Source organism: Poecilia mexicana, unplaced genomic scaffold (genome assembly GCF_051168715.1).
Source record: "Poecilia mexicana isolate PSO_F unplaced genomic scaffold, ASM5116871v1 scaffold_13, whole genome shotgun sequence".
NCBI classification, from domain to species: domain Eukaryota; kingdom Metazoa; phylum Chordata; class Actinopteri; order Cyprinodontiformes; family Poeciliidae; genus Poecilia; species Poecilia mexicana.
In genome coordinates, this window is record NW_028263382.1 from 17,076,379 (window position 1) to 17,089,809 (window position 13,431).

Here is a 13,431-nt window from a genome sequence, read left to right on the forward strand (position 1 = left end):
AATCTTATTTTTTCAATTTTACATATTGGTGTGTTTGGGGGCTGTTGTTTTGTTGAAACACTCATTTCAACAGAATTGCATCATAAAGTAGCATGACGTCTGCAATTATTTGGATGTATTCAAACCAATCCATGACGCCTGGGGAGCGATCAATAGATCTTATGCCATAGTATGGAAGACACTAACGACCTGCTTTAGTGTCCTGAGAGTTTGCTGTGACTTGTATTCGGTGTTTGTGAGTCATAAGGGAAATATTCTAAATCAGAAAATTAAACAATTTTGTTTTTGTCAGCCTGTAAAGCATTGCTCCATTTTTCTCTGTAAGCCAGCCAGTCTGTTCTTTGGCAATTTGTAACTTGTTGTTCCGTTTTTTTCCCCCCCCCAACAATGAGACTTTGAGGATAGGCTTCTTACTGATGGATTCTAATTCACAACAGCAACTCTGTAACTTTCTAAGGTGAATTTGAAACTTACATTATCTTTATTTTCTTTCTTTTTACCCAATGAGCACCATGTATTTGTCTTGACTACATAATTCAATGTTTTTATTATAAGAATTATCTGTACTATATAATCTTATGCTGTGACAAAACAGGTTACTATGACGAAACTTACCAGGTAGATTGCAATAAACAAGTTATCTTCATAAACCTGGGTCACCAGTGATTATTCCACAACTGTCAGTAAATCCATTAGTAAGTGATTTTGAGAATCACTTAAGAATAGCGGAAACATTTTGCTGGTCTCTTTTTCATTTTTCTTATTTATTACATGAACATTGTTTCATTAAAACTGGTTAAAATGCATATGCACAAGAAGTTGTATTTAAAATGTATTTATGTGTTACTCCTGGTTTCCTTTTCATGCAAACAATGTTGTTGCAAAAACAAAGTGAAGTCATAAGCTTGTAGAAACAGACTAAATCTGCTTTTAGATCATCATCAACTTTCATATGGAAAACCTCAGAGCCCCAGAGCTTCTTTCTTCACACTGCAACCCAACAATGTATTTCCAGCTTCAGCACACTCTGACACAGATGGAGCTGAAAGGGGAAAAAAACGGGATGAAAGCATTCATTCGATAACTTTCTGTTTTTAACACACAGTGTTGAAATGTGCATTACCGTTCTGAGCTTTAATCCATGATGCAGCCTTCATAGACAGAAGCTCCCACTCCTCTTTAGAATCCATCTTAAAACCATGAAGCCAAATCAGAGCCAGAATGGAGGCCCACACTTCGTCGCAGACCTAATTAACAGAAATGAGAAACACAAAACAAGATCATGCCAAGTGTCGCTTGATGGATTGCAAGTTCTTCCAGGTATTTTATTAAATCCCATTACTATCACTTAATTTTATTATTCTTTATTACTGTGCAAAAAAAAAAAAGATACTTATGTCACTCTGTATTTTGCTGACTATTTTCAGTTTGGTGGTTAGTTTTTTAAATCTCACATCATGATGTCTATTAAAGAATTTTAGTTTCATATGCTTGTTTAGTTGATTAACTCCACATTAACTCTCTGTTTACAGCTCAACATTAAAACATGTTGGTCGACTCGGTAGCCTCACAGGTACAAGGTTCTCAGTTCAAATCCCTGAAGACTTTCTGTGCAGAGTTTCTGTGTTCTACATAAGGATTCTCTCTCTTTGATACTCCAACATCTCCCACAATGCAAATACGTACGTGGATGATGGTAAGATAAATGGCCTATAAGTTGTTATCTGGTGTGAGTGAATGACTGCATGTTTGTGTTTCCTGCATTTCACCCATTATCTCTGCGAATTATCATAGATTTCCGAACTTGCAACCATAAATGCTAAGTAAACTTTAAAAATGTACGGACAGACTGAAGATTATTTGTACTACCTTTAATTTTACTTCCACTTTTCTTCATGTAGGAATTCTTAAAATAAAATGAATTTTATGTTAAATATTAGTTTAGAACCCACCGACTGTGGTTTTGCCTTTTCCACCTCCTCTTTGGTCTTTCCCAGCACAGTAACCAGATTTGCATTAAGCATCCAGCAGCCAGATGCCTTCTGCAGGGACACCAGCTGCAGCAGAGGGTCTTTACTGGGTAGCACAACTTCTGGCTCATTGAATTCTTCATCAGAGTCGTCTTGTAGCCCATCTAGAGGCAAGCCGGTTGTGGCAAAAAGAAAGTGTGATACAAGTCTTGACTGGTGGTGGTTAATGAAACTCAAGCTATTTTTATTACAGTAAATTCCACTCACAATAAGTAATTATCAAAACAAATAATTTTAATACTGTTGCCGAACATTGTACTAACGCAAGCAGTTAGTATTTCAGCAACTAAAATACACACTGTACATCAAAATATAGACATGAGGATGGTGAAAATCTACCCAACAGGCCAAATATATTACAGGCATGTGGAATTTGCATGAATGGCACCTAAAAAAAAACTAATACTCTGCCAAATGCTGCATTATTTGTTATTGTGAAAATACACATATTGAAATTGCAATGACTTTTAACCTTGTTTGTTCTTGTCTACAGCCTAACTTATCCCACATGATTTGACTCTCACATACTCTTATTCAGCATGTTCTGGAATAAGATGCGTGGTATCCACTCTGAAATGCTGCTCTCATCATTTTTTTTCGGACTTACACATGGATCATATTATATCAGCTGTTAAATCACTGCACTGGCTTCCTATTTTGTCGAAGGAAGGATTTACAGTCTTAATGGTTGTGACCCTAAATACGTTAGAGTTGCTGGTCAGCTATAACTCCTCCGCACCTCCATGTGTCTCCCTGCAACCATGGTTAGCATAGCTGGTATAGAAAGTGGATGAATAAGAACACTTACATGAATCTGGGAGGGCTTGAAGAAACTCAGTTTCATAAGCAGATTCATCAGCAGAATCATCATCACAATCAGAATCCACGTTTGCTGAAGAAAAATTCAAGCTGAGCATTACAGGTAGACCTCTTTAAAAAAAACAAACAACAAAAACAATAGCAACAAACAGCAGCATATAAGTAAATATCCCTGTAAGCATCAGTTCATAAAGCCATATACCAGAAAATAGGGTGTTTAAAAAAGAAATCTTTCATTACACACTATATAGATGTTGCTACCATACAAATGAAATGTCATATTTTTAACACAAAATTCAGTGCCTTAATACCATCACTAGACTGATAGACTGTGAATTTATATTGGTTTTATATTCTGTGCAGAGCAAAGTGACAAATTACATCTATCACTAAAGAAGTGGCGCCAAACCCCCTTTCGGACAGTCCTGTGAGCAAACATAATAAAGCTGGTATAGACAATGGATGCACTTACATGAATCTGGCATGTATTTAGTGTTTAAATAATCCAGATCTTTGTCAGAAGAATCATTGGAAGGATTCCACGCAATTGCCGAAGAAATAAAATAAATGGATCATTAGAGGTAATCAGACAATCAAACAAGAATATAAGTAAATCTCCATGTATGCATCATTTTATTAAGTTATACACCAGAAAGTAGAGTCTCAGAAAGTTGACTTCCAAATCATGACCGAAAACATTACTCTTTACTGCAGCTTATGTGGGTTTTTCACAGGTATTCCTGGTTCCTTTCATAGCCCAAAAATATGACAGGTTGATTACTTTCTCTAAATTGCCCCCTAGGTATAAGCATATATGCTTGGATGGTTGACTGTCCATTGTGTCTCTGCGGTGTTCTGTGATTCACTGGTGACCCCACTGACACCCAATCATAGTCGCCAGCCCCCCATATGTCCATGCATGGAAAAACTGGTGTAAACAATGGTTGAATAAATGTGGCTATAAAAGTACACTTACCAGTCTCTGGCAATGCTCCACAATAACCGTGGAAATAATCCATGCTTGCTGAAGAAAAAAGTCAAACGAGCAATAGAGGTAGATGTTCAAGAAAAAAAAAAATCAATGTACAAGTAAATCTCATTGTATGCAACAATTCATGAAGACATACAAAAGAGTCTTTTCCAATTAAAAAAAAATAATCAGAAATTAAATTTCTTGAAAAAATGAAAATGATCACAGCTAGTCAGCTCACTGAGTGCTCTTTAAATTTATCATACTTTAAGTTCAGTTTGACAGCATAGAAACAGCATAAGTTTAGTTTATTTAGAATTCCTCTTAACATTTGAACTTAAATCAATTTTCATGGCCATTTATGATAATTCATACAAAAAGATTAAGAATGGGAGATTTTATATCACAACTGGTTTCATTCATTGTTACAGTATCTCTATTAAAACTTGTCATGCATCCCAGTAATCTGAATGGTCACCTGTCCAAGGTGTTCCCCACTCTAACCCAATGACCATTCACTACCCAATGACTGCTGGAGGTAGGTGTTAACCTCACTTATCCTTTAGACCAGCAAATCTGGTATAAAGAATGGATGAATAATACACTTACATGAATCTGGCATGACTGATCCATAATTTGTTTCTTCATTTGTGACACCAGAAGAAAAAACAAACGGAGCATTAGAGATAGACAATCAGGCAATCGAAAGCAAAACAGAGAAACAACACACAAGTACGTCTCCCTGCATGCATCAGGTCATAAAGCCATACACCTGAGAGTATGGTCTTTTTTTCCATTGAAAAAATAATAATCTGAAACTAAGCCAAAAATGAAAATGACATCCACCTTGAGATTACTTAGCACTCAGAGTAATTTCACACCTGACTCGGTTTGATCGGAGACCAAAACTGCAACATTTGTTACATTTTGTGTCAAGCAAACCAAAGTCTTTGAAAAACTTGTTTCTCCCTTCACCTGTTGTGGCGTTGCACCAAGAAGCTGACATAAAAGTTGCTAAGTTTACTGAAAATATTAAACATATATATATTTTACCAAAACAGGAAAAAAAACAGACCATTCAAATATTTTCTGAGACATCTGGGTCCTGAACTTTGATTTTACCCTTGAAAAAAAAGCTATGTGGGCATTTCACTATTAATGTGCTCAAAGATAATTCAGTAAAGCTTTTTCAGAAACCAATATAATGTATTGTGCAAGTAGAAAGTGCAATACATGCTACTGATTTGAACGATATGATTAAAGTACACTGTGAATGCTGTGGCTGTGCAGGAAATCTGTGACTCATATTTGTGCTAAATGCCAATCAAGATTACTGGGACACCAATATTGATGGAAAACGTACCCAAGTATATAGTGATGGTATTTTTCAATTTGCAGTGATTACTTGTTGATGGAGCAGTTCCTCATTAAAGTTTTACTTACCCCTATAGTTTGAAACCCATAGATTTGGATCTAGACCTGAACCTGTATAAAAAGAGAAAGTAGTATTATTGTGATATTTGATAAAAATAACTATTTTCAGACAGTTCTATTTTACTTTGGGGAATACATCAATGAATACCTACTTAAACATCTTTAGGTTTGATTCAAATTATGTCAGAATACAGTCTAATCTCTAAGGCCAAACATTTTCCTAATTTCTGTTCACTAATTAGATTTGGATAGGATAATACTAGATTTTCTTAGTCTTAATTTGCTAAATGGTTGAAATAAAAAAGGAGAAAAAAATAAGTCACTCACATCTAAGGATAGGTGTTGGGACATTTCTGCGCACCAGAGGTCCTTGAACCGACTCGCCGTTGTCCTTGACAGCGATGAAGGCAGTGAAGGAACTGCTCACTCCTGATTGGACGCTGAGCTCCACCACCTTCTTCTTCATTTCTTCATCTTGTTGTCCTCTTTGTGTCCTCTTTTCCGACTCCAGAGAACGAATCATAGTGCGAGCAGCCAGCCTGTGGACTGTTAATCTGGAGACAGGAAGGAGAAACATCTAAAGATGGAGCTGAATTTCTCTCAACATAAACATCAAGCCCACTCTCAGTGACTTTTCCCTATTTGTTTTAGTTTGTTGTTGAATTTGTCTCAAGATTGCTTTCTCATTCTTGATGAGATGAAGAAAAACACCACAGTGCTTGGCCAGAAGCTTGCACTCTTTGCTCTGCTTAGGGAACTCCAGAGTAGTAGATATTGAACTACAAGAATTTGAGTTTTGAACATATTAGTGGTCATTCTTGGCTCCACACACCACTTTTGCTAATTTTCTTTCATTAAAGAGACTTTAAATGTCCCAAAAGCTAGATGATTACATGAGGAATCAGGACATTCATCCCCCCTACAAAATAACCTAAAGGGAAATAGAAATAAGATTTTAATTTCCTGTTACAAAGGACAAAATACTTTAAATGACATTGTTTGTGAGCAAGATGGAAACATTAAAACACTACCTGGTTTTTGTGACAATCATGTGGCAATTGCAATATGGTTATTGATTTAAACCAACGATCTAAGCAGCTTTACCCAGAGTCCTCTGCAGGTTTGAGATTGAAGTGCAGCTGGTTCTGAGAGGGATGACCGCCCAGGATGTACTTCACTGTCACACTGCAATCTGCTTCCTCTGAACTCTGAGACATAATTTTATTTGGAGGGAAAAATACCTTTGAAATGTTTTAAATATAAGCAATCAAGATGGTTAAGCAGGAAGGAAACAGAGGTGACCCTACCTGTCCTGTAAGCTGAGCATAAATCAGTGACCTCTCACCCTCGAATATTGCTGTAATGGGTGGAGAGAGAACGGTGGCCGACACTCCCTTTGGTAAATCCCAGGAGACAGAAATGTCCTCCACAATGGGCTGCAGTGCAAACCTGAGTGACTGCATCACCTATGATTCACACAATAGTTGTGAAATGATTTACTTTTACTATAATCACATTCTGATGAATTTTTTTTCACCAACTCATATTTTCTTTTTACCTTTGGTTGCATCCTGTCAGCCCCTGTGATGAACTGAGCGTGACCTCCGCCCTCTTTGGCCATCCCATAGATGAGAGCAGAGCTGGCTCCTTCTCCAATCCCAAAAGAGAAACACCTACGATACAAGAGTTTGATTTCAAACTCACAATAGCATCAGAACATGAACCAGACTGGGAATCTGTGTGTTTATGGTTTCACCTGTGGGAGCCTGCATTCTTCTTAACAAGATCAGTAACTTCTTTGGTGTTTCCCACCTCTCCGTCAGTGAAGACAAACAACTGAGGGAGGAGAAAACACCAAAAACGTCAGAACCAAACAGGAGCTGAAAGTCTTCAGGATCATCTGTTTGAGAGGAGTCTATCTTTGATACTTTAGTAACAGAAATTACTAAAGTGACAATTATGAGCTTTAAAGAAAACCAATTAATTCCATGACAAGGTGGAGCACAAAGAGTTATTGTGGTGGAAAACTGCAGTATTTTCATAAAATTTGAAATAATAACTCTGACTAGTGGCTCTTCTAGATCAGTGGTTCTTAACCTGGATTCGATCGAACCAGGGGTTCGATGAGTCGGTCTCAGGGGTTCGGTGGAGCCTCTGCCGCGTAAAGACTTGTGTAAAGTCGTGATGCCGTCCCGCTTTGCCGCCTCCACTTGCTGCAGAGGATCACGTTACATTGCTTAGCCAATCAGAGCTGCGGAGGAGCACTGATTGAAGGAGTTCCACTCTCAGCATGGATTTGAACGTTTTTACCAAATTCTGTAGCTTTCGGTGTACTTCTAAATCTGCTCCTTAGTCGCATGTTTTTGGTGTTGCTACTGCCTCTAGCGGCGTGGGGGTGGTAACACAACTAATATAATTACTAAATCAGAATAGGCCTACCTCAAATTATTTTTGTGTGTCGGGGTGGTGGGGTGGGTAGAGATCATAACCCACTACAGAAGGGTTCGGTGAAAGCGCATATGAAACTGGGGGGTTCGGTACCTCAAAAACGGTTAAGAACCACTGTTCTAGATAAACCTCCAATATCAGTGTGTAAATCTGACCTGCCGAGGATGTTTGGGAATGCAGGCTTGGCTGTAAATGTGTTTGAGAGGCTGAAGAATGTCTGTTCCTCCAAGAGTAGCCGCCATCCTGTTAACCTTCTTAAGAGCCTCCTCCATGGTCTTCTCACTGTACTCCACACTCGTACTGTAAAAATATAGGGAACATGTTAATGAAAACAATTTCAATAAATATCAAAAGCCACAAAACATGTAACTGTTTCTTGAAATGATACCTAAATCACCAGTTTTACATGAAATCTGCTGTGGACATAGGTAGTAAAAAAATCTAATGGAATTCTGTTTAGGGGTCAGATGTCACTCACAGGAAGACGTGCTCAAAGGTGGATCCAAAACTGTAAATATTGAAGTAGCAGCCCATTGGTAAACTCTTCAACAGGAGCAGCAGAGTGTCCTAAAGAAAGACAGGAAGTAAACAAGATTATTTGAGAGATGAAAGTGGTTTCACATAAAGTTCAGATTTCTTTTTATTACATAAAAATCTTGTAAAAATTCTTAAACAATTAATGTCTTATCCAGACCATTCAAATCCCATCAAATTAGACTTTGACAATGTTAAAGTAGCGGAAATCTGTCTCTTATAGGATGAACTCCTACCACCTTCCCCACATAATAATGTCAAACATTGTCTCAAAACATGGATAAATACCCGTGCGCTGCTAATGCGAGTTCCTGGTGTGCTTCTGTTCATAGGACAATCCATACTTCCTGATCGATCCATTAAGAACACAATCTCTCCACGGGATGATATCACTGATTGGGGGAACTCAGGGTACAGGCTAATCATCACCGCTGGATCACCCATCAGAGAGCCTGGAACACAGGAGTAGGTATGAGAAAAGAAAACCAACAAATTTTCTGACATTCTAGCATTTAATATTCAGTAACGCCTAAACTAATCTGTTCTCACCAGGTTTGGCAGAGGCCTGTCCTGCCTCCACCACAGCAGAGGGCTGGTGGGCGTCTTTGTAATAAATCAGTAGCTCAACGTCTCTGTCAAACTTGTGTCCTGCACCCAATTTAACCTACAGTTGAAAACAAGAAACAAGAAAACTGAAGTGATTTATCTTGTATGTAATAACTACATCCAGCTGTAACATTAGCTCTCTACCCACCGTGGCCTGAGTTTGATCAGCTTTGAGGTACTGAAGAGGCTCCAGAGAACAACTGGACTCTATTTTAGAGATTGGACGAGGAGAGGAGACCTGGGCAGAAAAGGACAGACTGTAGGGCACCAGAGAGGCTGGAACTGAGGTCACCTGGACACTGGGACCTTCACTACCTGGAAACAACATGAGAGAAAAATGGGAGTCACTTAGTTTGTAATTAAAATGTATATGAGTGCTTCCATCTATCGGCTGGTTTTCCTACCCTGTGGTTGGTATCGAGGGTTGAGCACAGCAGGCAGACAGAACCTCAGCCCATCATCAGCCTGCACAGCCAGCTCAGTGACGTACTCCAGCCTGATGGTGGCGCTCTCTCCTGGAGGCAGACTGCCCACTTTCAGAGAGAAAATATCTGGACTCTCGTCACTCTCCTCCAACAGGAAGGCCTGCTGACCGGAGCTCAGAGCATCATCATACTCCTCCTGAGCCTGCAGTCCACATGAAGCATGTCAGCAATGTTCACTTTACTGTGTTTCAGCTTCTTTATAGAGAAGACATCTTTGTTCCAGCTCACCTGCTGTTTCTCCTTCACCTCAGCTACAATGTGTGTTTCTCCAATCTGAGCACTGAAATGACACACAGCAGCATCTCCAGGCAGAGGGAAGACAAACACAGCCTCTAGAGGTTTGTCCTCCTTGTTCTCATAGTTCAGAGTGGAGACCAGAGTAGCTACATGGTCCTTCACCTCCAGCTGAGCATCAATGCTCTTCAGAGGAACTAAAGCAGCAAAACAAGGACATGAATAAATCATAGAAATATATCTTATTACACTTCACAGTTTCTGTGCTTAAAAGACTTTCTGAGAAGAAACCAAGTGTAGTTTGCTTTCAAACAGCTGAGTACCTGGTTCCTTCTTTTCAGTGAGCAGACCACAGCAGTTCATCATTGTTCCTGGGAGGCAGACAACTTTGGGGGGAAATGGGTTAAAAAGCTTTAAAGTAGGCAGCTACTTTTTGTGATAACACAAGCTAACAAAGAAAACATTTACAATTAATCAGGAAAAACTTAAACTTATAAAGGGGGCATGACAGTGAATTAAGTATTGCATTTAAAAATCAGATTGAATTACTTTAAATAAATTAATCTTTTAAATGGTTGTGTTTTGTGGTACATGGAAGTATATGTTGAGATAGATATACGTTATCATCTTTACACTTATATACCACATTATGGCATGGGAACATCAAAAAGCGCCGCATAGTAGGATTGACAAGCAATTTCATTGCTAACTTCACAGTAAAGATCGTGGAACCAGTGGCGGAACAAGTCGGTGTCGCGGCTAATAACCGGGCCTTTTATACCCAAAATAACAAAGCTCCTGAAAACATAATTTTATAAAATACCAAAAAAAGTCACTCATATTTGATGTACAAATACTCCAATCTACCTAGTTTACAATCCGTTCCTAAGTATCTGATTGATGATGACGTTGTGGATGGTTGGCGACGTGTTTTACCCAGAATACACTTGGAGACAATATCAGCGATCATGTTGTAAATTTGTATGTCATAAAGTTAAATGTAAGAATGAAAATTAAGCCAGTCATGTAGCACAACATTTTATTCAATATTTTACAACCACCATGTCACTAAAATCATTCGGTCTTGTAAAGTTATTAGCAACCATGAGTAAACAATGACTGGGGCAGCCTACTATATAATCTACTGGGGGACCATTCATACAATTGACAAGTGAAGAACTTGTCAATTGTAAATTAAAACAATAATTAAGAAAATAGGCACCCCAACATAATTTTTATTTTTGTATCTTTAATTTCTCATTGTACTAAGTTCTGTAGTGTCATTTTAGTTAGTCCTATGCTATTCCGCACACAACCGCTAGGGGCGCTGCCGCGTTGGTGGCATAGAGAAGATTGAGCACACAAGAAGAATAAATCTTCCAGTTGAATGAGAAGGAAGCTCAACGTGTGTGTCTCGTCTTTCCCATTCCACAGGTCAGTAAAAATGTGTTTTTATGTATATGTTTCTTGGAATAGTTGAGGAGGTCCTTGGGTCAGCTGTCGACTAATGAGTCGCGAAGTTCGTCTTGCAATTGTTGTGTACGAGGGCGGGACTTGTTCTGGGGGCTGGTTGGAGCTAGTGCTAGCGGGCCTGTGCACGTGTGTGTGAGCTAGCTGAGGAGCTAGCTGACGGACAGCAGAGTTCATTTGAGCTTGTGTTTGGCACTTTTTGGGAGAGTTCTCACTCAAGGGACATTGTTCTGGTTTCTCTATTTTATAGATGTGATGTTGTTTTTTGTGGGTTTGTTGAAAAACCTGATAAATCATATCTTTGTGTGAGGCTGAGTGCCGAGGCACAGTGTTGAAGAGGCATTGCGCCTTTTTTTTCAGTTTATATTGAAAGTGATTGTTTGGTTTAAAGTTATATTAGTCATTTCTGACGTAATGAAGTTAATAGTTCTCTACTGAAGCATGTTGTATATGAAGTGTGTTTATAACACACAAGAAGAATAAATCTTCCAGTTGAATGAGAAGGAAGCTCAACGTGTGTCTCGTCATTCCCATTCCACAGCATCACACGTTGAGGGAAGATCTAATACATTACCCTCAGCCATCCAAGGTTGCAGGGTAACACATACTTTAACCGTCCAACAAATTGCTTTGCACAGAAGTGCTTCGGTACAGGGAGACTGAATTTGAACAAAAGATGAAGGGAGAGACCAGTGGCAGGCTGAGGAAAGAGAGCTTGTAGGATCTCTCTTGGTATAGGGGCTGAGAGAGATCACACAGGGGACTAGAAAATAAATCTAACACTAAAGAATAACTAAAAACCAATTAACCTAGAGTAACAACAAATAACTAGACAAGAAATAAACATATAAGATCAAATCACAAAGAAAGGACTGCACCAAAGAAAATCAAAAACACGGCTGATCTAATCAAGGAAAAGGATCTAAAGAACACAGAAATTAACAAAACCCAAAACCCAAAATTTGAATTAAGCTAAAGAGCTAAAATAATGTCCTATGCTACACCTGCTTGAAAATATTTCCAAAAGCAAAATAAAGTTATATTGCTTTTCTTAATAATATCTGGTTATGTGTAATTATTAGCATGTCTTCCAGTTTGAAACACAATTTATAATGATGCATATTGGTCAAACATCTAACCCTAATATGCTAAAGTATCTCAGGGGTTACATATATTTAAAAAATGGCTAAATAACACCACAAACACATTTTTCTTCATTACAATGTATAAAAAAATGTCCTAATTACCTTTAGGAATATATATTGTTATATTATTTACTGAAAATGAATATGACACAAATATGATTACTTACCCTCCAGGATGCTGGTTCTGGTGACTGGCATCTGAGACTGGTGACCAATACGTTTTCTGATCAGTCTGAAGAATCGACCGAAGACACTCTGAACCGAATTATGTGATCTAGGAGCTGACATCAGACAAGGCATTTGATAAAATGTTAAATTTATGAAAATCCTTTTGCACATTGCTTGACATGGTTGTCTTTCTCTGAGCTTAAATCTTTGTGTGTCTTAAATCAGACACTCTACGTTTGAAAATTGTTTCATGTGTTGTTCTTACACGGTTCTCTCAGTTCTCCTATCAGACTACAGCGATCCATCATGACACCTGTGCCACAAGAAGCTTGATGATGTTTTGCTGCAGGAATAAATCTCACTACTGGAAAATAAGTAGGAAAAAACTGCATATGATTAGACACGCATCATAGTAAATACTTTCTTTTATGAATTTAGTTCTGATGAGGATGAAAACTTGTGAGACGTGAGTGCAGTGAGAGAACAGAAATTAAATCTACCCTGTTACAATGTCAAGAACCACAACTTCCCACTAAGAGAAACAAACTGATCTTTTTTCACCTTTGTATCCCAAGCATATGCTACAGAATCAAATCTATTTTGCATTACATGACAACAGCCTCTACTGTTGCATCTTGAACCAGATACCCTAATTGTCAAATAAGAGAAAAAAAGGAGACATACACAGAAACTATTCCTACCTGAAAGTACGAGTTACCAAACAGAATAAGAGAATACCCTCTCTTTTTTCTTTATTAACTTATAGCAGAGGGTTGAACTTGAGGTTTGACCTGTTTAAACCAATGATCAAAGCGAGTTCATGTCAGTTTCCTTTTTCATAAACTGTTTCATCTAGGCCTGCACTCTTCCTGTCAGATACGTGTTTCACGACAAACCTTTAAATATCAGATATGCGCTCCCCTCCCCCCCCAATTTTTAAGGGAGCCGCAGAATTTATGTGGCCTATCGTTAGTAAACTTTTTGTCAGCTTCGCTAGGAGCTTGGAAAACTTTTTTAGCCCACAAAACAACCAATACAATATAATCCCTGCGATGCATGTAATCACATGCAAATTATGTCTTTGGTCA

At 38.3% G+C, this 13,431-nt stretch overlaps 1 protein-coding gene across 4 annotated transcripts; it reads right to left on the minus strand.

The window, feature by feature from the left end:
- Window positions 1-734: 734 nt before the first annotated feature.
- LOC106932113 (von Willebrand factor A domain-containing protein 5A-like) lies at window positions 735-13,141 on the minus strand. Of its 4 annotated transcripts, none has more exons than XM_088011781.1 (24): window positions 13,045-13,141; window positions 12,609-12,707; window positions 12,343-12,456; window positions 9,884-9,946; window positions 9,555-9,757; window positions 9,246-9,468; window positions 8,990-9,156; window positions 8,785-8,899; window positions 8,524-8,687; window positions 8,180-8,268; window positions 7,857-8,001; window positions 7,010-7,089; window positions 6,812-6,926; window positions 6,561-6,719; window positions 6,358-6,461; window positions 5,581-5,807; window positions 5,263-5,304; window positions 4,429-4,461; window positions 3,826-3,873; window positions 3,322-3,360; window positions 2,839-2,922; window positions 1,953-2,134; window positions 1,124-1,247; window positions 735-1,042 (listed from the first exon to the last, which is right to left on the minus strand). In XM_088011781.1, the coding sequence occupies exons 2-24, from the start codon at window positions 12,649-12,651 to the stop codon at window positions 963-965; spliced, it is 2,643 nt and encodes an 880-aa protein (XP_087867907.1). In that variant the 5' UTR covers window positions 12,652-12,707; window positions 13,045-13,141; the 3' UTR covers window positions 735-962. The 4 variants fall into 4 exon arrangements, with proteins under 4 accessions (XP_087867907.1, XP_087867906.1, XP_087867908.1 ...); XM_088011780.1 differs by having other exon boundaries at window positions 4,429-4,474; window positions 5,261-5,304; XM_088011782.1 differs by lacking the exon at window positions 13,045-13,141 and having other exon boundaries at window positions 4,429-4,474; window positions 5,261-5,304; window positions 12,611-12,707.
- Between the last annotated feature and the right edge of the window lie 290 nt (window positions 13,142-13,431).